Source organism: Martes martes (assembly GCF_963455335.1).
Source record: "Martes martes genome assembly, chromosome: 9".
NCBI classification, from domain to species: Eukaryota; Metazoa; Chordata; class Mammalia; order Carnivora; family Mustelidae; genus Martes; species Martes martes.
In genome coordinates, this window is record NC_137896.1 from 57,556,918 (window position 1) to 57,580,201 (window position 23,284).

Consider the following 23,284-nt stretch of genomic DNA (forward strand, 5'->3'; position numbering starts at 1 on the left):
AGCAGATCACTTCATTGCTTCTGAGTAAGGGGATCAAGGCAGGTCTAGGGAGCAGGGTGCATCAGAAAGCATCCTTTAAAGATGTATATGATTAAATCATTTGGCGATGGTTAGAGATGTCAAATATAGCAATGATCAAGGGTAGTATGCTTAATTGTTTATTATAGATCAGCCATTTCGCACAACAAATAAATATGTGTTCATCTACAGGTGGCCAGCAGAGAGAAGAGGGAGGGAGGGCAAGAAGGGAGGAAAGATAAAGTCATCTAGCAAAGCTGGTGAGCTAGACCATCTGGACTGTGAGGCTCAAGGTCAAGTCTGGGGGTGATGAGGATGGAAAATTAAATTGGGAAAGAGTTTCAAACCCTAGGGCACAGTATCACAGCCTACAACTACATGTCTAATAAATACCTGTTGCTCGTGTCATCGTTATTAAGGACTGTGTATGGCTATTTTGTTTTTAAAATAAATATTCCAATTATAAAATAGACTACAAGCCCATGGTTCACAGATTAATCCTCTAGTACATATCCCATCCATTTATTATTGTTACTGATTAAATATAGCCATGTTGTGGCAAATTTTACCTTTCCCCAGAAGTGTAATTCTCACATAGTATACATCAAAATGAAAATTGAATGCATTCTCTCTGGATAGAGTACAGCCAGCTTGTGAAAGCAGCAACTCACCACGGACCTTGGGCAAGGCGTCTTTATTTGTAAACACAGAGGACTGGGCCAGACGATTTCCCAGGCCCTTTCCAGTTCTAACTCGATTATAAGCTGCACATGCAGATAGTCAAGGTGAATTACTTGACCAATCATGCTTGTATCTCAATGAATTTCATGGATCACACACTCTTGGGAATTTTAGCAATAATCCCTGTGACAATTAATATTTATCACTTTCAGGGAATTCATCTGCAGAGTACACCAACCAAGAATGTAGCAGAGCCTACAAATTTGTTCCAAGTCATTCTCCAGAAAAATCCCCCTTTCTCTAATAGATACATGTCTAATAGCTTCTGAAAAATAAACTTAGTAGCTCTCTTCAAAACTTGGAAAATCTTTCTTCCACAATAACAGGAAAATGGACTCTTGAAATACATGGAGACAATCCTGTGGATGATGAAATTATTTTCTTTGGAGCAAAGGACTGTGGGACCTGCGATGTTGCCTGCTGGGTCTGTGCTCCGCTGACCACCGGGACCCACCTGCTGAGGCCTCCTCCTCACTTTCCTCTCCAGATTCAAACTCTTCATCTACTGCGTGGAACAGTGGTTTGGGCCGTAGTGCCTCCCTTCTCCCTGCGCCACCATGCTCTTCTTGGCTTGTGTTTCTTGGATACCCAAAGTGGTATGGCTTCCCTCCTCTGGGTAAACTCTTCATTGGGATTATCTCTTGTGTCAGCCATCTTTCTTGAAGTGTCCCTGTTCGAGGGTGTGGTTTGAACATGATGGATGGGAGTTCTGAATCGCTGCTGTCATCACCTAGGAAAATATGACAAGAGGAGGAAAGAACACGACCGAAGGTCAGAGAGGACGCTGTATCGGGATGGCAAGAACTCAGAGTGAAACAGAGTCCTTGAGGTTCCAGTTCTCACGGTCACTGGTTTGACTTTCCCTGCCCCAGTGAAGGCACAGAACAGAAGCATATGTGCTGGGCTATAAACAGAAACGCACTGAAACCTGTGTATCAGGCTAGACTTCTTCAGGTAAGTAAGGGAGTGGTTTTTTTCTGTTTGGTTTTCTTTTTGTTTTGTTTTGTTTTGTTTTGTTTTGTTTCACAAATCAGATCAACTGGCCATAGGCATTAGGCCATAAGGCACAAAGATGCTTTGTGTTGTCAGAGACGAATGTTTAACTGAAGGTTTCATGGTAACTGTGATAGGAACATGGTTGGTTTGGATTTTTTGTTGTTGTTTGTTTTTGTTTTTTTCAGATTTTATTCATTTATTTGAGAGAGAGCATGAGTGGTAGGGGTGGGGAAGGCAGAGGGAGAGTGACAAGCAGACTCCCTGCTGAGCAGGAAGCCTGATCCCAGGGTCCTGGGATCATGACCTGAGTGGAAGGCAGACACTTAACTGACTGAGCCACCCAGGCACCCTGGTCGGTTTGCTTTTGAATTGGTGGTTACCAGAAAGCATTAAATCTGAGTTTCATCCCTTTGACCTTGAAAGAGCCAGTCTTGGAGAAATGGGTGGGAGAGAGCCACAGCAGATAGCCATGTGTGGCAAAGCCACAGTGACTAGATGTCCTCCCTTCAAAGGAAGTCAGAGGTGAACAGATTACCGCTGGCACATGACAGCCCATGATAATAGTGGACATGTCCTTGTATGGAGAACTCACCATGCACCCATCACTGTGCTAACTGTTTTACATCTATAATGCCATTTAACCCTTATGGCAAGCCTTGGAGATGAGTATAGTTAGCATCCCCATTTCACAGGTAAAGAGGCTGAGTCTCCTGAGAATTTAAGCGTTTTAAGAACTTCATATTTAAATCTGAAAGTAGAGTTATTTCTCCTACTCTTTATTCCCTCTTAAAAAAAAACAAACACAAAGCAAAATAAAAACCCCACAGTTAGAACAGATATGCACACAAGTATACAGAAGACAAAATGTGTTGAGCCATCAGAAAAATTTAAAATAACCTGTTCATTAATGTTTTTCTAAATGTGATAGAATTATCCTCAGAACGTAGCCTGGAAGTTGAGGGGAGTGGGGACAGGAATCAATTGTTTGAATTTAAAAAAATTAGTTCAGAATATTTGTCCATTTTTTTTCATTACTTCCCTTTAATTTGTGCTCCATGACTTGGCCTGGAACAAAAGTTCCTCTTGATCCTTTGGTACTTGGAATATTACCTAAGAAAACAATGGCCTGGATGCTTCTGCCCCCAAGAGCGGTCTTTTGTCCCTCCCCTCTGCCCCCTCCTGGTTTCCTACCCCTCCTTCTAAGTGTATGTTCAGCATCAGCACACAGATTATAGCTATAGGTTTCAAACCCTAGGAAGAGGCTTGAACAGACAACTTACAAGGTTCCATGCAACTTAAGTCAGTAGATGTGTCCAAAAGGGGAGGAAGAAGCCAGAGGAAAGGGGAAGAGGAAGGAGGAAGATTGGGAGCTGGGCTCTGTCCCAATTGCACAACCTCCTGCCGGCAACACCCAGGCTGGCAGCTCCAGGGAGAGATCAATGGAGACCTTGCAGCAGAATCTGAACATCTATTCTTCTATCCTCCACTTTAGCTTCTGGATGTTGGCACCCAGGGGCAGGGTGAAGGAGAAACAGGAAGTGCTTCTGCACAGGGCAAGGCAGAGCCTGATACCCAGGGGATGACCATGGATCATCTCATGCAAAATTTGCTGTTTAGAGACCTAGAACTTGGGTGCAACCCTCTCTGCTCCCTTTCCTCATGGTTTTGTTTTAATTCTGGTAAAACATACCATTTTAACCTTTTTTTTCCCCATTGTCACCATTTTTTTGTACAGTCCTGTGGCATTCAGTACATTTGCATTGCTGTGTGTCCATCTCCAAAACTCTTTCGTCTTCCCCAATCCACATGGATTGTCAATAGTCTCAGAGCAGAGGATGTCAGTGTCTAAGAAGGAGTTCTCTACTTACAACACCAAGTGAGCCTTGGCTTTTTACAGAAGAGCCTTGGAAAAGTATGTGGAGCCCCCCCCACCCCCCGCCACATCTAGACTAAGGGAGAGCAAGGGGACAGTGAGAAAGGAGAATGTTCCCCAAGTTACAGCCTGATTACCCAGGGACTGTGGGCTGGATGCCTTCTCTCCCTCCATATTCTCCCCTAGAAGCCCTCTGGCCACTCCTTGTTTTGTCCTGGTGCAGAAAGACTTCAAGTTTGGAGAGAATGTGAATTCAAATAATTGTGCCCAGAGACACACTGAGAATTATTTCAGTCTAACTCTGATTATTATAATGCTTTGAAACTTATTAAGGATAGCTGATAAATTCAGTCCCACTTGGAAAGGATATACGCACCTCTATGTTCACTGCAACATTATTTACAACAGCCGAACTATGGAAGCGGCTCATGTGCCCACTGATTGATGAATGGATAAAGAAGATGTGGTATATACATACAGCGGAATATTATTTAGCCTTCAAAAAGAATGAAATCTTGCTATTTGCAATGACATGAAAGAATCCAGAGGGTATTATGCTAAGTGAAATAAGTCAGTCAGAGAAAAACAAATACTATATGATTTCACTCACATGTGGAATTTAAGAATCAAAACAAATGAACAAAGGGAAAAAAGAGAGAGAGGTAAACCAAGAAACGGACTCTTAGCTATAGAAAGCAAATGTAGTTACCAGAAGAGAGGTGGGTGGGGGGATGGGTGAAATAGATAAAGGGGTTAAGAGTACAGTTATCTTGCTGAGCACTGAGTAAGGGACAGAATTGTTACATCACTATATCATACACTTGAAACTAATATAACACGGTATCTTAACTATACTGGAATTAAAATTAAAAACTTGATAAAATTTAAAAATAGGTCCCACTTCATTACTTTACCTTCTCAGACTTCTAGGTTAACCACTATTTTTTGCTCACCTAATAAAAATTTTGAGCCAGTTGAAGGAGTTGTTGTACACAGTTGAAGGAAAAATACTGCATTGGACCAAGATTTCATTTCATTCCCGGAAGAATTCATGTTCAACTGGCAATTCTGAAGTGTCTTTCTTTGCAAGAACACCTCTAGCTACCCACATCAAGTTTTTTTTTGATGTTCCTCAGTAGTACTAATTATAATGGGTAATATTTCTTTCTCATTTACTTGATTCTAGGCACGGTTCTGGGAGCTTTGTATGCGTTGACTGGCTTCGTCTCAGGACAACACTGGTCTGTGTAGGAGGTATCAATACTCTCCTCTTTAGAGAGAGAACGGAGAAGTAGGCTTTTGTGTTTTCTTCATATAAGTCCTAAGTATATTATCCTAGGATTTTATTATTTTTATGGAAAATATGAGTGAGATGCCTTTTAGGACATCTGTTCAAAGAATCGGATCCTTTGACCTATTCATCTGGTGAATAATGTAGACACATTTCCAAATGTTAAACAACCCCCACTTCTGGAATAAATCCCACTTTGTAAGGTATAGTATTTCTTTAACATTCTACTGTATCTTGTTAATAATGCTTTATTGAGGAATTCACATTTTGCTCAAGTGAGATTGCTATGTGGTGGTCTCCTGCTACAGGAGCATGTGACATTGATGTCCATCACAAGAAATGACCATGAGAATTTCATGTTTTCTATGCATTCAAACAATATAAATAGCACCAGATGATTTGTACCAGGAAGATTGTTAGAAATTAATTGACTGTACACTCTACAATGGTGCTCTTTTGTTTTGTTTATTTTGTTTGTGGACTAGCTCTTTCATAATATAAAATGACACTGCTTTCCAGAGGGTGCGCTGGGAATAGATGTCTAGATCAGTGAAACAGAACTGAAGAGCCCAGAGCTCTCTTAGGATAAGTGACTTTAGCACAGCAAAGGTGGCATCTCAACTTGGAGGAAAAGATGCGGTTGGGGCAGGTGCACAGCCATTGGAAACCAATTTGAAGGGTGTCTCTGTCTTAATCTACACAAAGATATATCTCAAAGGCTTGAAACTTAAATGGAATTGTTAAATTATTAAAGTTTAAAAACATTGGGTAAATCGTTTTTTAATTTTTCTGTGGAAGATGGAGCAGATTTGATTGGTTGGAATAAAATTTTCTGAACGGTGAATATATCTAAAAACTAACAGATAAATGTGAAACCGAAAGAGAAACCATGGGCAACAAACATGAGACAATAGATAATATCCTTGTTAAACAGTGTTCTTCTAATTCATTTTAACAAAACAAACAATGGAAACGAAAAAAAAAAAAAATTGCCAGAGGCAGAAACAGAAACTTCCCAAGAAGAAATGCCGTTGCTTCCAAAAATATGAAAAGATTTGACCTTACTAAAAATGAAACAGACTCAGATAAAAATTAATATTGTATATAAATTTGGGGTGCCTGGGTGACTCAGTGGGTTAAAGCCTCTGCCTTAGGCTCAGGTCATGATCCTGGGGTCCAGGGATTGAGCCCCACATCGGGCTCTCTGCTTAGTGGGGAGCATGTTTCCTCCTCTCTCTCTCTCTCTGCCTGCCTCTCCACCTACTTGTGATCTCTCTCTCTGTCAAATAAATAAATAAAATCTTTAAAAAAATATATAGTATATAAATTTTATCCTATCACAGCATAGTTTACTCAGAAGTCTGAGTGATGGTGAAATGATTGGCAATGACCCTTCTCATAGACTGTTGGTGTGAGGGTAAATTTAAATATGTGCAGCTTTTGACCCCCAAATTTTGCTTTAAGAAAACATACTAAGGCAATAAATGGTTATTTGTGCAAAAAAAATCACAAGTGATTTGAAGAGCTTATTATGTATCATTGCTCATATTACATATAAAAACAAAATACCTTAATATTTATTAATATGGATTTGGCTGACTAAGCTAGGATGATTTTATATAATTGACTATTATTTACTCATAAAAATGATTATTTAGTTCATATCAATTGAATGGAAATATGTCTATAGTAGATGGTTGAGTATACTAGACAATTTATAAAAATTCCAAAACAATAATGACACAATGATTTTGTGGATAATATGATGCTGTGTGTTTTTTTCTTTCTTTCTTTTATCAGGTACAGATAGGGTAGAGATCAGGATGGTGCAGACAGAATTATAGAAGAATGCTTATCATAATGTTCTATAGTGATTATATCCTGCTGTTGGGGTTTCAAGTGCTTTTACCTTTCTTATTTTATACTTTTTCCTACTGATTGATTTTTATTTTATATCAAGCATGTTTTTAAATCAGAAGAAAATAAAGTTTCATTTTGAAGAATAATTATATTCACTCTTCAAAGATTGAATTCTAAAATCTGATACATTTAGCTTATTTGAATTTCTAATCGATTTTTAAGCCTTAAAAATTTGGAAAAATTTAAATAGATAATATGGCATATTATATATTATATATCATCTTTTGCTCATAAAGAATCATTTTACATATACAATAATAATGGCCTTTATTAGAATAATAGACAGCTTCAAAAATTCTAAGAATTCTACTTAAAAATTTAATCTGTAAATTTGATGAAATTATTTTAGTAAAACTTAACCAACTTTGGAGAATCCTGCTAATTTTTAAATATTTCAAATATTTAATTTGAGTTAAAATTTTTCAAATATTTGCAAAGAGTGCCCATTTTATTGGCAAATTATCCCCCCTGGGCTATATCCATCCTGTTGCCTTTTCATATGGCCTGTGAACAAAGAATAGTTTCTACCTTTATAAGGGGCTGAAAAAAAAATTAAAAGAAGAAGATTTTATGACAGGTAAAATGACAAAAAATTCAAATTTCAGTGTCTGTAAACCAAGCACAAAGAAAAGAACAGCCAGGCAGGCAGCTTACCTGTGAAATCAGCAACCTTCGGGTCTCTTCTTATGGGCTGAGGGTGGCCGTAGGGAAAGGACAGGTAGCGGATGTTTTTAGTACCAGCCTGTGGGTAAGAAGCAGAAAGGAAAAGCAGAGGTGAGTCTGCAATTCAGACTGTCCCATGGGAAACAGTGGGAGCCACAGGCCCACACTGGGCATCTCATGTAAGTTACAGGCTCGCCTGTACTCCTGTCCCTCTGGTTTAAAGACAACAGAACGCCTCAACCTTCAATATGTGTTTCCTTTCCCTCCTATAAGGGAACTCCTTGGGTGATGTTATTTTAGAAAGCATTTGTTTTTTACTAAGGGAAACAAAATTATGGGTTATTGGGCTGTATTTTTATAGGAAAAAATAAAGAGTATTTAGTCCACGGTCAGAAGATCTATGTATTCTATTCATTGGATTAATTATGATTAAGTGGGATAAGCCAACTAGGAGGATAAAGTAAAACATTAGAATTCACTTGTATTTGTAAACACGATATCGCTAGGAAGTTTACAGGTACCTCTTAATGTTAGCTCGTCAGTTGTGTGCTTAAGGTAAGCATTCCTACAGGATCACAGGTTGAATACTTGGTTTGATTTTATTTTGAAAATGATGAAGTGTGTAACTAAAATGTTTGAACAAGGTCACTTAACCGGCTGTTCAGGCGGTTAGTGCTATTATTACTATCCTCCTCATTATCACTACATTTGAGCTACGGAGACTAGGGTAGAAATTAGAATCTATCCAGACGTAACCTTTGTTCGGAAGTTCCAGTGAAATTGTTTGATATGGCCTCAAATAGCATAGTACAGATGCACCATGGGTAATATGAAGACGAGCCCAAGAGTCTGGGTAAGAACTGATCCTTCCCTAGATCTTTCTGGGAGAGAAAGAAGCTTCCTAGACCCCAGGGCCCCAGTCCATGGAGGCTCCCCTATGGTCAGTACCTGGCCACCGTGACACTTGATCTAGAGTCACAGCCCAGAGAGTGTGCTCCCAACACTGACCCATCTTGGAGGCCCACCCTAACCACGAACCCTAAAGCTCTGGACCCAGAGGGATGTTGTCTCATGTCCTGTGCCCTCTTGCTTTTGTATTACTTGTTGTATTACAGCAAGGTGCTGGTTTTGTGTAACTACCACTGGCCGTCACGGAGGAGGCCTGGGAAAGGGACTGGCACAGCTCCCAGGTGTGTCCACGGACCCCACCTTACCGGCTTTCCCCATGGCAGGCTGTGGCCTTTCCTCATGCTCTCCCTTAAGGTATTCTGGCGGCGGATCAGAATCTCTTTAGCCTGTTTCTCGCTTGTTTGGGGTTTGAGGTTGTATTTGTTGTAGGACAGGGTCTGCGGAAGGAATAATGTCAAATACGTCAGGACATTTCCAAACCACCATGGCTTTCAGAGTCCATGGAAATATCACAAACTAAGAGAAAGAAGACATCAAAGAGGCCACCTGAGCATTTGCCTCAATTACAGGGGAGCAAGTGGTGGCCCCCGAGAAGAAAGGCCTGTGACTGAGGCCACCGTACCAGGACAGAGCTGTGGTTTGGAGCCTATGCCTTCCAGCCCACACAGCCCTGCTGTCCCCCTATACTGTCTCTTTTGTATCTTTGCAGTGGTCCTGCCCTGAGATACCCATGGACTTCAGCTGCCCCATACCCACACATTTTCCTTGGTCGTGTTTTTTATGCCTGTACAGTGCTTACTGAATGTTTGGATCCAATGGATGAGGAAAATGTCAAAACTGCTTTGGGAATTTCATTAAGGTTGCTATTCTTACATTTTTCCGGTTAAAGCCACATTTAAAAAAAAAAAAAATCAACCAATTATCATCACTGTTAGTTTAAAAAGGAAGAGGTTTTTTTCCCAACCAAAATGTAGGAAAGACATAATTGCAGATTAAAGAGTAGTCCTTCAAACTGAAACAATTATCTTTATAAAAAATTTCTTCCTTATTCTCACCAGGCCAGTGATAACCTGTCTTAAACCACAGAGCAACGCTGGTCTTCAAATGTTTACAAAGTACTTAAACTGGAATCTCTTCTCTCTGTACCTTTCACTGTGCAACAGTGACTATACCAGTCTCACTGGGTAACAGACTCAAACTACAGGTCCTGGCACTCCTGGTTAATGAAAATTGTGATAAGGATTTCCAATTCAATATCAGAAGGGCAATTGTTCTGTGTGTGCCATGGTAAGCACGGGATTTTTAAAAAATGGATAATTTTGAAGAACGGTCTTCATAAGGCTCGTGGTCTACTTGGGGAATCAAACAAGCATGTATTGTTATGTACTATATTATGTGTTATGATATTGGGTCTGCAGGGATTCATAGAGTACAGGCAAAGGGCACTGATCCAGTCTTGCGTGGGAAAGCTGCATTGCCCGGACTGACTCTTGAAAGATGAGTAGATGTTCCCTTCAGGAAGATGGAACACATGAGATAAGACATAACTCTGAAAAAAATGTGATGGGAGAGAGGGGGACCTACTGGAGCAGAGCTGGGAATTTGTTTACCACAGGAGAATTTAGTACTTTATTCAAAGCATGGTGAGAAATGAGACAGAGGTATGGGGTGGGATGGGGGTGGTAGAGCACCTAGGGACAACCTGCCAAGAGATGAGACTCCATCGTCCAGGTTAAGGGTTCCCTAAATGGGGAGCACATACTCTAGGAGATACTATAAGATGATCTCCAGTGTAAGGAAAGAATACTAATACTTATGTTTCCATTCATCTTCATAAAATATGAATGAAATTAAATTTCTCTGTACTTACTATGCAGATTTATAATAGACCCTTGCCTGGTCAATATAGGGGATGGTCTAGTTTCCTGCCAGAACAGAAGGGGGTGTTTGTAACAAAGAGGGGTTGACTAAGAGAAAGAAGTCAACCTCACTGGTTCACTGGTTTTCAGTTTATTGCTTGTCTTTAGTGTCTATACAGCCAGTTAAGTAGATTTGTGGCTTTCATTATCTGTTAGCTAACTAAGCCTCGTAAAACAGACAATTGTCTAAAAGGTGTTCCATATAGAAGGCAGAGGTTGGAGGCCAAGGGAAGGATGAAGAATTTGTAAAGCCAACTTTCACCATCTCCTGATAGGAGATCTTTACAAGCCACTCTTGACAAATTAACCAATCTGATAAAAACCTGGCAAAAAATTAAATTTTTGAAATATGTTTGAAATATGGACGCTTATCCACCGTCACTAATGATGAACCTCAACTTCAGTGCACTCACTGTATGGATGGAGATATTAAGGAATGACACATGACACTATCACAGAAACATTTTAAAACTGAGTATTAGAATCCCAAGACAAACTTATAATTTTTTATCAATGTTAAATTCATGCAAAAGTGAAGTCAGTGTGTGAGTATGTTTATATACACACACTTATATATGAGTGTCTGTGTGTGTGTATATATATATACACACATACACATGCATGTTACTGTTAGGAATTTCCTACACCTTGACTTGAAGCCTGTACTTTGAGGAACATGTGGACATTTTTTGTTCTATTTCACCTGATATCACATCACCCATGTGCTTATCCTTGCTTGTCTGCAGGAAGCATAGTAGGTCCTATGCATATAACGTACACGCAGTTTCCTTCCCTCTGTTTCTTTTAGTCCAGCCCTTTACCGAAGGAGCTGGTGGTTGCTGAAAGACTGTATTTCCCCCTAGAACTTGTGTTCTATGGGAAAAGGCTGTAGATGTGTATTAAATATTGACTGAAGAGAACTAAGTTGAATAAATTGTTTTCCTTCTTTGAGAGTGTGTGAGAATTCTGAGTGTGACCTGATCATTTAGGCCACCCCAGGGGGCTGCCCATCAACCTCTGACTTATCCTTAGACTAAGGTGAGGTCAGTTTCTTCCCTTGAATGTTTAAAGAGAGTGTTTCTCCATCTCCATTCCCAGTACATTGGAGAGAGCTTCTGTATCCCAGAGGGCTGTCCCACTGGGAACTTCCAGAGGCTAGTTCTTAACTTGTCCAGCAGTGACAATCTGATACTGGGCGTGCTGAGGGGAGTGGCTTCAAGCAGGAATGGCCAGAGCCCTCCCAGGTGCGATGGACCAGCTCAGTTCCAGATCAACTATGAATCAGGATCCCCAGAGTTGAACACTGCATTCATCCCACCCTTGCCCTGAAGTGACTCCTGACTCCCAAGATGGCCTCTTCTGAGATGAGACCGTGAGAAATGCCCCAGCCATCAGCCCTACACTGTATGAGGTCCAGTGACCTACCACCCAGGCTAGAGACAACAGATGTCACCTTTGTGACAATCCTCAAAACTGTAGATCACCCACCAGAAACCAAGGAAACACGTGTCCTGCATTGTATCTCTAGAGCAGTTTTTCTTTCAAGAGGGCTAGAGGACCACAGGGAAAAGGGGAGTCACATGACCTATATAAAAGATGGGGTGAGAAAGGAGATAGGAAGGGAAGGACTGATAAGGCTTACTCTGTCAAAGTAACAAAAGTGGAGGTGAAAGCCAACTTAGGGGCTTGAAACTCCCTTCTGTTTATTATTTATATTCTCCCCGTTTGACCTTCTATGACCTATCTGCTTATTTGGGGGCAGTAAGAAGGGAAGATGCTATATAGCTTAGATGGGAGAAACCTGGAGGACAGACTAAACAGGTGTACTTATGAAAGAAGAAATTTGGCTGTCTGGGAACCTTCATGAAAGAAAAGAAAGAGAGAACGGTTAACTTCATTTTAGCTGGGTTGGAGTCCCAGGAACTTGCTCTCCATTTCTGGACCTTTTCTTAAATTCAACCTTTGTCCACATGAGGAAAAGGCTGAGTTTCAGCCTGTCTTTGAGTTCGGCCCCCAAGAAACCAGCTGACATTCTTCAAACCAGGAAGCTCTTAAGAATTTATCTAACTATTTATCAGAATGTGATAGTCTTACTGAAACAGTTTCACTTGGAATGATTTGAAAGCTCTTGAATTTACTCTAAGCTTGCTATGATTGATGCTGACCTATATTCCTTCAGCAGGTGCAGAGCCTTTTGCTGACACATTCCCCTTAATCACTGACCTTTCCAAAACAGGAAGCCAGAGAACATTCACTTTACTGGATCACGTAAGGCTGGAGTCATGGAAAGAGCACTGGGTAGACAGTTGGAAGACCTGGTTCTTAACTTGGATTTTTCTTGTGTGACCTTCAACAGGTCAAATAAACAACTCTCCTAACCTCAACATCTTCTCCTTGAAATTAAGGGGCTTTAACCTGATGAAATTTTTTGGCCCCACTCAAGACTATGATCTATAACATAGTCACAAAATCCAAGGCCCCCAAATGAATTTACTTGTAGCCATATCATACTCAAGAATTAGCATATTCAATAGAATCCTCAAACTGGAAAAATAAAACAAAACAAAAACTACCTCATAATTAGATTTTGCAAGCTTAAATGTCATTTGACTGCATCAAAATTTCAGAAGGACTCACCCACTGCCCCAGGAATGTTCTTACTATACACTTTCCACCAGTTCCCAAGTGGTAGTACAGACTATACCCTTTCCCCAAATTAAAACATAATACACCTAATACATCTCCTCTAAAGTAGGCTTTCAGCATTTCAATAACCATCTCAATTTTCTAAACTCTATTCCAGGCAATCGGATTGAGCCTATCATTGGCGTCCTGGTACCATCTTTCTCTGTGGTGTGGTGAATGAGCTCCACCACTTGTTCATCTCTGGACGGAGAGGGAGACCTGTTGGTTCTGGAAAGTACCAGGCTGCAGGGCTAGGGCAGCCTGACCCCTAGGGCCAGCAACTGGATCTGCATTCCTTTTTACAACACATGTGCCAATTTTTTTTTTTTTTTTTAAGCAGAAAAGTAACAATTAACTTTCTGTTCTCCAAATCAGGCAGAAAGAAATGGTTTAGCCAGAAGGCTGCTTTAGAGGAGATAATGTGAACAAGAACCTATTCCTGAAGGACTGGTTCCAAGGCCAGGCAATGGGACAAGTCAGATGGCTTATACACACCCTTTGTCGAACTTGGTACATGTTGTGTGTCAGAATGTCCCTCATGGACTCCACGTCTTCCGGGGAAAGCCTTTTAGTTCTGTGTATCCTCTGGGCCCTGGAAGCATCAACGGAGGGAAGCCAAGCATTATTCTTATATCCTGGCAAGAGCGCCACAAAAGTGTCAATATATATGTGGGAGTTCTAAGTTCCAGAACCCATATTTTAACACAATTTTTTCTACTGTTTTAGTTAGTAAGTTTAGTAAGACACAATACATGCATCTTGACTTACCATTTTGAAAATATGGTTTCCTTGCCTATAGCTTTTATGTGGGAATTATTCTAACTCATTTTTTAGAAAGGAGTTGAAGGTGGTTACAAACCAGTTATTTTTTCCCTCCACATCTGTAATGAGCAGACACGCTGGTAAAATACAACAAAAATCAATTGCTAAAAATAAATGTTTAAAAAGATACTATAAAATTAGAACCAAATGTTTTACTGTTAGATTCAATGGAAATAAGAGTATTCAGCAAGATTGGCTCATGGTTAGGTCTGCACTGATCTCATTGCAGACAGGTGACAAACAGCTCACAGACAACACCATCCACATGCCACATTTTGAATAACACTGATCTAAGGGACTATTAAGATTCTGTGAGTACATTTACCTGGGAATGGTTCCTTTAGGAATTTTATCGTTGGTTAAAGAATAATTATAAGAAACTAGAATCATATTTTACAAGGATATTTGGACTATTTCTATTCTGAAAGCCAGCCCAGCTCTGAGACACTGGGCACTCTGTGAGATTCTAGAAGCCGTTGACTGCTCTCTGCCTCCGCATGACCAGCTCCCCAAGGCTTCCTTCACCATGAGCCCTCCCCATCCCCCCCACCCACTGTGCCCCCAAAAGGGTTTAAATATCAAGTCATGTCCAGGTTATCAGTCAATGCACAATTGTCTTCTGAGGGTTTCAAAATCATGACATTGCTATGTGCAGAATTCCCATGTGACAAATATATTTGATTTCAGTCATTTCAATCTAGTGGCAGAAATTTCTAGTAAACATTTCATTGTATGAATAATATATGTTCACTATAGAAAATAAGAACGAAAAAGAGAGAACTAAAGAAAATTAAATACATCTTTTAATACTGTCCTCTCCCTTAGTATCTTGGTATAAAACCTCCCAGAATGTTGATTTTTTTTCTTTCCTTGCTGGAGCTCTTCTCGGTGCATAAAGGCACGGAGATCCTACTATCTGCTTGGAAAAGGTCTTACAATAATTGATCACAGAAATCAGTAGTTATTGGTTTCAATACAGGCCACTTTTTCTAAGTATTTTTTTCCTAAACATTAGTAGCAACATAGCAAGAACATCTTGTGAGTACTTTTTGTGCATTTGTAAGTACAATTGGTAAAATATTTTTAAGAAAAAATATTTAGGAAAATATGTTCAAGAATTAAGAACTCAGATACCAGGTATCACAGCAAGCCAGAATTTATTTAGCAATCCTATCTGTAGACTGACTAATGACCTTTATACAAAATTCTTGAAATCAGAGTTACCATATCTCAAAGCTGCAAATGTCAACACTATCGATATTTAGTTACCACCCTTGGTGATCTAAACATTATTATCAGGGCATTTCAACCTCACTATTGAAAAGTCCTTGAAATAAAATTTATTCTGATTGAGATATACCTACACATTCCCACAATCTGAACACATTCCTTTATTATTATGGAAGCAATCTCTTGCTGAGCAGAAAAAAACAGCTAATTGAAAAGTTACATTTCCTATGTTGATAATGATATTCACAACCAAATAGGAAAGAAACCATAAGATAATAGTGAAGTTAAACTCAAGATAGCAGTAGGTCTCACTTGGCACCCTTCCCAGTTTATAATTGGCCACTTTGGAAAAGACTAGACTTAATTAAGGTCCATTCAGGCTGTTGGCTAGATGTGTAATACAGGGATCCCAAAGGCATTATCTCACACTGATCCACACTGAGAAGCGACAGCTATGAAATTATACAGAGGAATTATTAATTTAGGAAAGGTGATACCTTGAGTTTTCTACATGCCACTTCATTAGCAAAATCATCCCTGAGATGATCATATTGTGAGCACAGAAAGATATAATCCTTAGAAAAACCAAATATTAAATAATCTCTAGGTCAAAAAAATAAAATAAGCTGAGAGATGCTTGTGACTGGAGCATCCATTCAATATCCATAAAGGAAATTTCTGTCACCTTAAATAAAAGTAATTTCATGACTATTAAGGTCAGACTGGGAAAATCTGAATCCAAATGTATTTAAATAAAAGGTTCACATTGCTCTTAGCTTTTTTAAATCAGATGCTATAATAATGTAAAAAGACGCTTCAGTTTGAAACACAGCAATATAAATATGAAATCTAGTAGATGTTCTATTCATGCCATGATATGAATTCCTAAAAGATCGAATATTATACCTTGATTCATTTGAAAGAACCCTTTCTCTTGTGATAGTTTTACACACGAAATCCATAAGAAATGTATGCTAAGGCGAATGAAGAATGCGTCCTGTGATAAACTAATGGGACTCAACTGCTCTTCTCTGTGTGTGGGTTCCTTGTGTCTTTTTAGAAAGGTCACGTAGACTACCAACATTTAGGATGAGTTAAGAGTGGTGTAGGAGAGAGCCTGGCTCCACATGACACCGTGTTTCATTATGGAAATGAAAATGGCACCAGAATCTTCATTCTGGAGTCTTCAGTATAAGAAGCATAAATGTAAGCCTCTACCTGCCAATATGTGATCAATTAAAAAATTCTTAAACTACAATAAAGTAATTTATGGATTTTTTTTAAATAAACAACATGTTAAAATTCTTTGGGAGCGTTTAAGGATGATGCTTTGAAGTTCTACTGTTGTAGTTTGTTATACCCATAACTTTATACACACTTTAATATCTATTTAATATTTATCAAATATTTTTAAAGTTTTGACACTTTTAATCATTTGAGCCTTTATTGTCTGGTATTTCTAAAAGCTTGCTACTCATTGGTAAAACGAGGTGCCTCTCATTTAAAATAATAATCCAAGTATACACTCTATCTATTCCTTAGGGTTGTTCTGAGGGTCAAATAACATAATCCATGCAAAAAAAAAAAAAAAAAGAAAAGAAAAGAAAAAAAAAGGGCATTCCGTAGAAGAAAGGCCATCTGCTCTGTGCTATTGACAACTTCTGGTGATAGTGTTCTCCTGAGGTTCACAGAGTTTGGAAAGCTAACTCTCTTGTAGAACAATCGCTTAAACTTCTAAAGAAAAAAATATATGTGCATTTTGTTGTTATCATCTCATACAGAATAATAAAAAGCGAGCTGAGTACACACTTCTTTTTCCTATTATTGTATGAAGGTTTGTTTTGAAGAAATTAGCTGCTTTGATCTTGGGAGAGGAATTCCTTTTTGCTTGATGTCGTACAGATTTCTGATGAGATCAAATGACTGCAATTTAAATATGATTAAACTTGTATAAAATATCAGGTAAAAGAATCTCCTCTCCTAACCCAGTTAACTCACAGGTTTGGGCTATTAGGGGGGTGGGGGAAGAGTCTCTAACCTCTTGGGCTCTCTTACTAATCTTGAATCGATGTCCAAAAACTAATGAACTCAACAGAAAGGCTCCCTCCAGATAAAGCTGGCTTGGAAACTGCCCTGAGGTTACAGGCTGGGCTGGCTGCTTACGACCAATGCAACGTAATACAGAGATTGCAAATATGTTTTAGCACATGACAGCCTGATTCTCATTTGAGATAAGCACCCCTACATTCTTAGACCAAGAGCTCACAGGACTACTAAGCAAATGGATTGAGGAAGTTCCTAATGGTTTAAGGTGCCTGAAGCTATCCAGCCCTCCTGCAGGGCAGTAACTCCCCTTTCCCCCTTCAGTGGGCAGGTCAAATGCCTGGGGACCAGAGGGTCACCTCTTCTCACTCTCATAGCTCCCTAGACTTTAGGATTGTAAGTTTGTGAGACTTTTTTTTTAATTAATGCCATGACCCCACTAGGGTTTGAGCTCCATAAGGCCAGGGACTGTGTCGGCTTGAAGTTCCTGGAACATAATAGGTACCCAAGGAACAGGGTTAGGCCCAAGATGATGCCAAAAAGCTCAGTCAAGTTAAGTAGGATGCAAACACAGTATTTCAGAAAACAAAGGTCACTGTAAAAAAGAAAACAACCCACAATGAGTACAATATCAACATTTTAAATAAAGACAGGATTGACAATACTGAGTTGTTTTTTGTTTTTTGTTTTTTTCTTCTGCCTTAGGCTCTAACATGGCTCCGTATGGCACTGCCGATAAATATTTGTTAGCACACTGCCATTTTGGGATCAGAAGTTTCCTTAAAGCAAGCCAGGCAACAGGGAGAACCAAAACAAACAAGCAAACCACAAAAACAGTCTCACTGAGAAATAAGGCCGAAAGCTCTCTGTTTACACAGAGATACCCTCAGGGACCGGACTTGAGATTTTTCTCAGGCCTCGGAAGAAAGGCAAGAGTGTTTCTGATTCATTAGCAAGTAAGGGATGCGAGATCACACTCAGTCATTAGCGACCTTTTTACTGCTATCTGTTCCTAGCTCTTATCTCAACCTGCTTTTCAAATGTGAAGACTCAATTAGAGCTCATGATCAAGTGTCTACAGAAGAGAATGGGATGGCAGTGTTCCTTCTCCTATAGAAATTATGAGTAATTTTCCTCAATTCAGAAACTCCTTTTTTTAAAGGTATCTTTTAATTTCTCAGAGAGAGAGAGCGCACACAAGCAGGGGGAGCGACAGGCAGAGGGAGAAGCAGGCTTCCCACCGAGCAGGGAGCCTGATGTGGGGCTCAATCTCAGGCCCCTGGGATCATGACCTGAGTGGAAGACAGATGCCTAACCAATTGAGCCACCCAGGCATCCCTCATAAACTTCTTCATGAAAGAAACCTGGACATCCTTGAGCGGGCAGGGGGAACGGGAGGGGGTTGGCAGGTAAATGTAACTAGCCCACCAACCACCACACCTCCTGTTACCACCCCTCAACCCCTAATCCCAGCTAGCGTCAAAGGATGCTGATTGGGTCTCTCCTCCTCATATAAGACAGGAAGAGAAATAAATGACTTGCGGGAGAAATGCATATTATTATTAGTATACAATTAGCAAAATCAAATGAGCATGGGTTAAAGGATAGAAATTAATCAAAAAGAGAAAGAAAAAGTCTTGTAAACTATGCCATCATTCTAGAAATTCACCTGCCCCTCCTTCCCAAGGTAAGGAGTCATACAGCTATAGCACGCAACTTTTGCTAGAAAGTAATGTTCAGAAACTAGCTGAGAGAGGCTGAGAATGGGCCAAAGTACAAATGGCCAATGACCTAATGGCCAAGACTTGGGTCATCCTTTTCCCATGATTCCTCCTTCAAATTTCTGCCTCTTCACTCCTCGTATTATCTCTAAATGAAATGATGAGTTAGTGCCTCCTAGGAATTCTGACATGGAAAGTCCAGGTCAAAGGACATACGGGACTTACTGGTGGGGTACGGAAAAGGCTGTGGAACTGAGGATCCCGGTTTCTACCATCTCGATAGCTTGTTTCATTTCCAGCTTCTTGTACAAGGAGACAATGCTGGACTTGGGCTGGTTCTTTCGGGTTAGGATTTTCCGTAAGTATCTGTGATCAAACTTCTTAAACCTAAAAACAAAAACCAATGGTTTGGACATCTTTAATCTCTGTACGTGTTATAGAAGCATGTATTTTTCCTAAAACAATTACCTCACTTTGTTCTGAACACCAGGATAGTGCTGAAAATTCAGTCTTTGAACACATTTTTAAAAAATAATAGGAATTTTATATTTTTGTATTTTATTTTTATTATATATATATATTTTTTTAATAAAGAAAGAATAACCTAGTGGCCTGAATACATTGAAAATCAACTAGACAAAAGGGAGGGACAAGCTGCAATTAGGGCAGAAAGTATGCCTAAGTGCGGAGCGGGGGGAGGCCCAGCCCAGCTCAGCTCCAATTGTAAGAGAAGAAATGAGGGGTTGAGCCTTTTGAACAAATGTTCCATTCTAACAGCTCCCAACAGTGGCAGCTGCACTTACAGTAATACTGGCCTATTCAACCAGAACCCAATAAATTTAAATGGCCCAGTAGTTACAGTAGTTTTGCCCATTATGCTGCAGATCATTTTGATTCCTGACAATGCAAGAGGGAGCAGTGGGGGGGAGAACCCACATATCCTGACAGTCTGAATGATGGGGAAGCTGAATAGGCTAGGCGCTGATGGCCGCTGACTATTGTAGCAAACCTCTGGCTGACCCATTAGACTGAGCTGCATGTCCGCATATGGCGTCTTCGGAGTCGACCATTTGTTTGGAGTAGGAATTTTCAACACTTCCAATCATTTTACACTCAAAGAGTAATTTGTGTGCCTGCTTTATTTTCCGGAGGGGAAAGGAACTCCCCGGGCTGCTGCCTTCTTATCTGGTGATTGGTCTCCCGGTCTGTGAAGTAGATGGATCCTTTATAAGTCAAGCCTCCTCTGGGGTTAGCAGGCTGTGATTCCTTGGGACCCACGTTTGGCTCATGCCAGACCTGTTGGTGCTCCAAGTGGGCTCACCCCTCAGCCTTCTTGTTTTCTGCTTTTCTTCAAGAGAGGCTGTTTGTTGTTCCTGTCTATTGTTCAATCCACTGCCTCGCGCCCCACCCATAGGACTTCCCTGACACTCTCCATACTGAGCTCACCTGACCTTTACTGTTCAACACGGGTGGGTGCCCCACGTGCCTCCTGGATTCTCCTGATGGGCCGCCGGGTCATTCCCTCTGTGCCCTCCACCACCTGATCCACACCTGCTTCCCTTTCAGCCTCCCCAAAGGCCTCTTCCAAATCTCTTCCTCATCCTTACCTATCCCAGAGGAATGGAAGCTTCTCAGAGTCCTGTCCTCATTCAGCTTCCCCTCTGCACACCCTCGTATTATTTAACTGAACATTCTTCTACTAGTCTATACATTTCACCATGGTGGTGTTATCCCCCTAGACTCACTATCTGGAAATCTGAGAGTCACTCTTAACTGTCTTTCCTCACCGTCCTCTCCTTAAGCCCCTGGCCAGTTCCCATGCCCGCCTTCTGCTAGTTCCTCATCCCTATGATTCTGAAAGCTCTGTGGTTCACTGAAAACAGAAGAGGCTCTAAAGTCAGACCTAAATTCAATCAAGGTTCCGCTGTAGGTCACTTGATCTCCTGGAGTTGGTTTCTTCATCTTCAAAATGAGCAAAATAGGGCTAACACAGGAGATTCAGGAGATCATGTAAGATACAATATATGAAACAGCTAACATAGTACCTGGGGCTTATTTTGTGTTTACAGGATGAAATTCTTACGTCCATGTGGATATCCCTTACACATCTCGCACCCACAGTATCTCTCAAATTCAGCTTCCATATCGCTGTTGTTATTTGCCTTTCAAAAGCCAAGTATGGTCATACTACTCTCCTATTTGTTTATTTCTTTTTCCTTTTTAAAAAATGAATCTTATTTTATTTGAGTTCAGTTAATTATCATATAGTGTACCATTAATTTCAGATGCAGAGTTCAGTCATTCATCCAGTGTCCATTATATCACGTGTCCGCCTTAATGCCCATCACCCAGTTACCTTATTCCCCTACCCACCTCCCCTCCTACAATCCTCAGTTTGTTTCTTATGATTAAGAGTCTCTTATGGTTTGTTTCCTTCTCTGATTTTATCTTATCTTATTTTCCCCTCTTCTCCCCTATGATCCTGTTTTATTTCTTGAATTCCACATATGAATGAAACCATATGATAACTTCTTCTTCTAATTGACTTATTTTGCTTACTGTGATATCCCCTAGTTATATCCATGTCATTGCAAATGGTAAGATTTCATCCTTTTGAAGGTTGAGTAATATTTCACTGTGTACAGATACCACATTTACTTTATCCATCCATCTGCCAATGTCTGGGCTCTTTCCATAGTTTGGTTATTATGGACATTGCTGCTATAAACATTGGGGGTACAGGTGCCCCTTCAGATCACAACATCTGTATTCTTTGTGTAAATACCTAGTAGTGCAATTGCTGAGTCATAGAGTATCTCTATTCTTAACCTTTTGAGGAACCTCCATACTGTTTTCCAGAATGGCTGCACCAGCTTGCATTCCCACCAACATTGTAAGAGGGTTCCCCTTTCTCTGCATCCTTGCCAACATTTGTTATTTCCTGACTTGTTAATTTTAGCCATTCTGACTGGTGTGAGGGGGTATCTCATTGTGGTTTTGATTTGTATTTCTGTGATGCCAAATGATGTTGAACATTTTTTCAGGTGTCTGTTGGCCATTTCTATGTCTTTGGAGAAATGTCTGTTTGTGTCTTCTGCCCATTCCTTGGCTTGGGTTATTTGTTTTCTGGTTGCCAAGTTTGATATTGGATATTAGCCCTTTATCTGATAAGACATTTGCAAATATCTTCTTTCATTCTATAGGTTGTCCTTTGACTTTGTCAACTGTTTCCACTACTCTCCTACTTTATACTACTCTATTTAAAACTCTTGATCTGAATGTTCAATATCAAATGGAATTTTATAGCATTAATGGCTGTATAGAGTTTCTTAGCACTGTGCCAAGTGTATCTCTGTCATTCCAACCTCCTGTCTCACCATGTCCCTTTCTCTGACTGTGTCTAAACCATGCTGTACTCTTTCTTGCCTTACATTTTGAAATATCCTGCTGCTACTGCTGCTGCTTGGCGGGTTTTCCATTCTTCTTTGCCTGGAGAATTCCTCATGTATTTTCAAAATGAACTCCCATCACTGTACTGTTATAGTTCTATGCATTTACCTTTGTTATAGCATTTCTTATATGGATTATCATTATTGATTCAGGCTCTTTCTCTTTTCTTTCCCCAAAGACCTTTTCTACTACATTTTGAGGACCTGGAATGCACTGAATGTGTCTTACTGCTTAGTGTCTAGAAAATTTGGTGTAAATTTGGCTAAATGGAATAATATTAAATGATTTTTCTTTGGGTGAACTATCAGGTTTAGACTTTAAAAATCCATGACCTAGGTTCTAGGTTGGTGGACACTTACATAAATTAAGTTCTATTTTAACACTATGAGGACTGTCCTTTTTACTTCATAAAAAAGAGCCCACTCAAAATGCAAATTTGTGCAGCTACTGTGGAAAACAGTATGGAGGTTCCTTAAAAAGTTAAAAATAAAACTACCTTATAATCCAGGAATTATACCTCTGAGTATTTAACCCCAAATACAAAAGCACTAAATCAAAGGGATACATGTAGCCCTGTGTTTAAAGCAGCACTATTTACAATAGCCAAACAATGGAAGTAGCCCAAGTGTCCATCGACTGACGAATGGATAAAAAAGATATGATATATAAGATGGAATATTACTCAGCCATCTAAAAGGAGGAAATCTTGCCATTTACAACAACATAGATGGAACTAGAGAATATAATACTAAGTAAAACAAATCAGTCAGAGAAAGACCAATACTATGTGAGTTCACCCACATATAGAATTTAGAAAACAAAACAAAGGAAAAAAGGAAAAAAGAGAGACAAACCAAGAAACAGACTCCTAACTATAGAGAATCGATGGTTCCCAGAGAGGACGTGGTGGGGGGAATGGGTGAAACAGGGGATGGGGATTTGTTGTGTTGTGATGAGCACCAGGTGTTGCATAGCAGTGTCGAATCACTCACTATATTGTACA

General features: G+C 39.9%; 1 protein-coding gene across 1 annotated transcript in view; it reads right to left on the minus strand.

Moving 5' to 3' along the window:
* Positions 1-1,133: 1,133 nt before the first annotated feature.
* SLC9A4 (solute carrier family 9 member A4) overlaps positions 1,134-23,284 on the minus strand; it is a gene marked incomplete at both ends in the record, with an annotated part of 60,555 nt that continues 38,404 nt past the window's right edge. Inside the window, 5 exon segments of the mRNA XM_080814383.1 lie at positions 1,134-1,489; positions 7,494-7,581; positions 8,717-8,848; positions 13,511-13,607; positions 19,057-19,218. Coding sequence (XP_080670509.1) covers positions 1,134-1,489; positions 7,494-7,581; positions 8,717-8,848; positions 13,511-13,607; positions 19,057-19,218 — 835 coding nt within the window.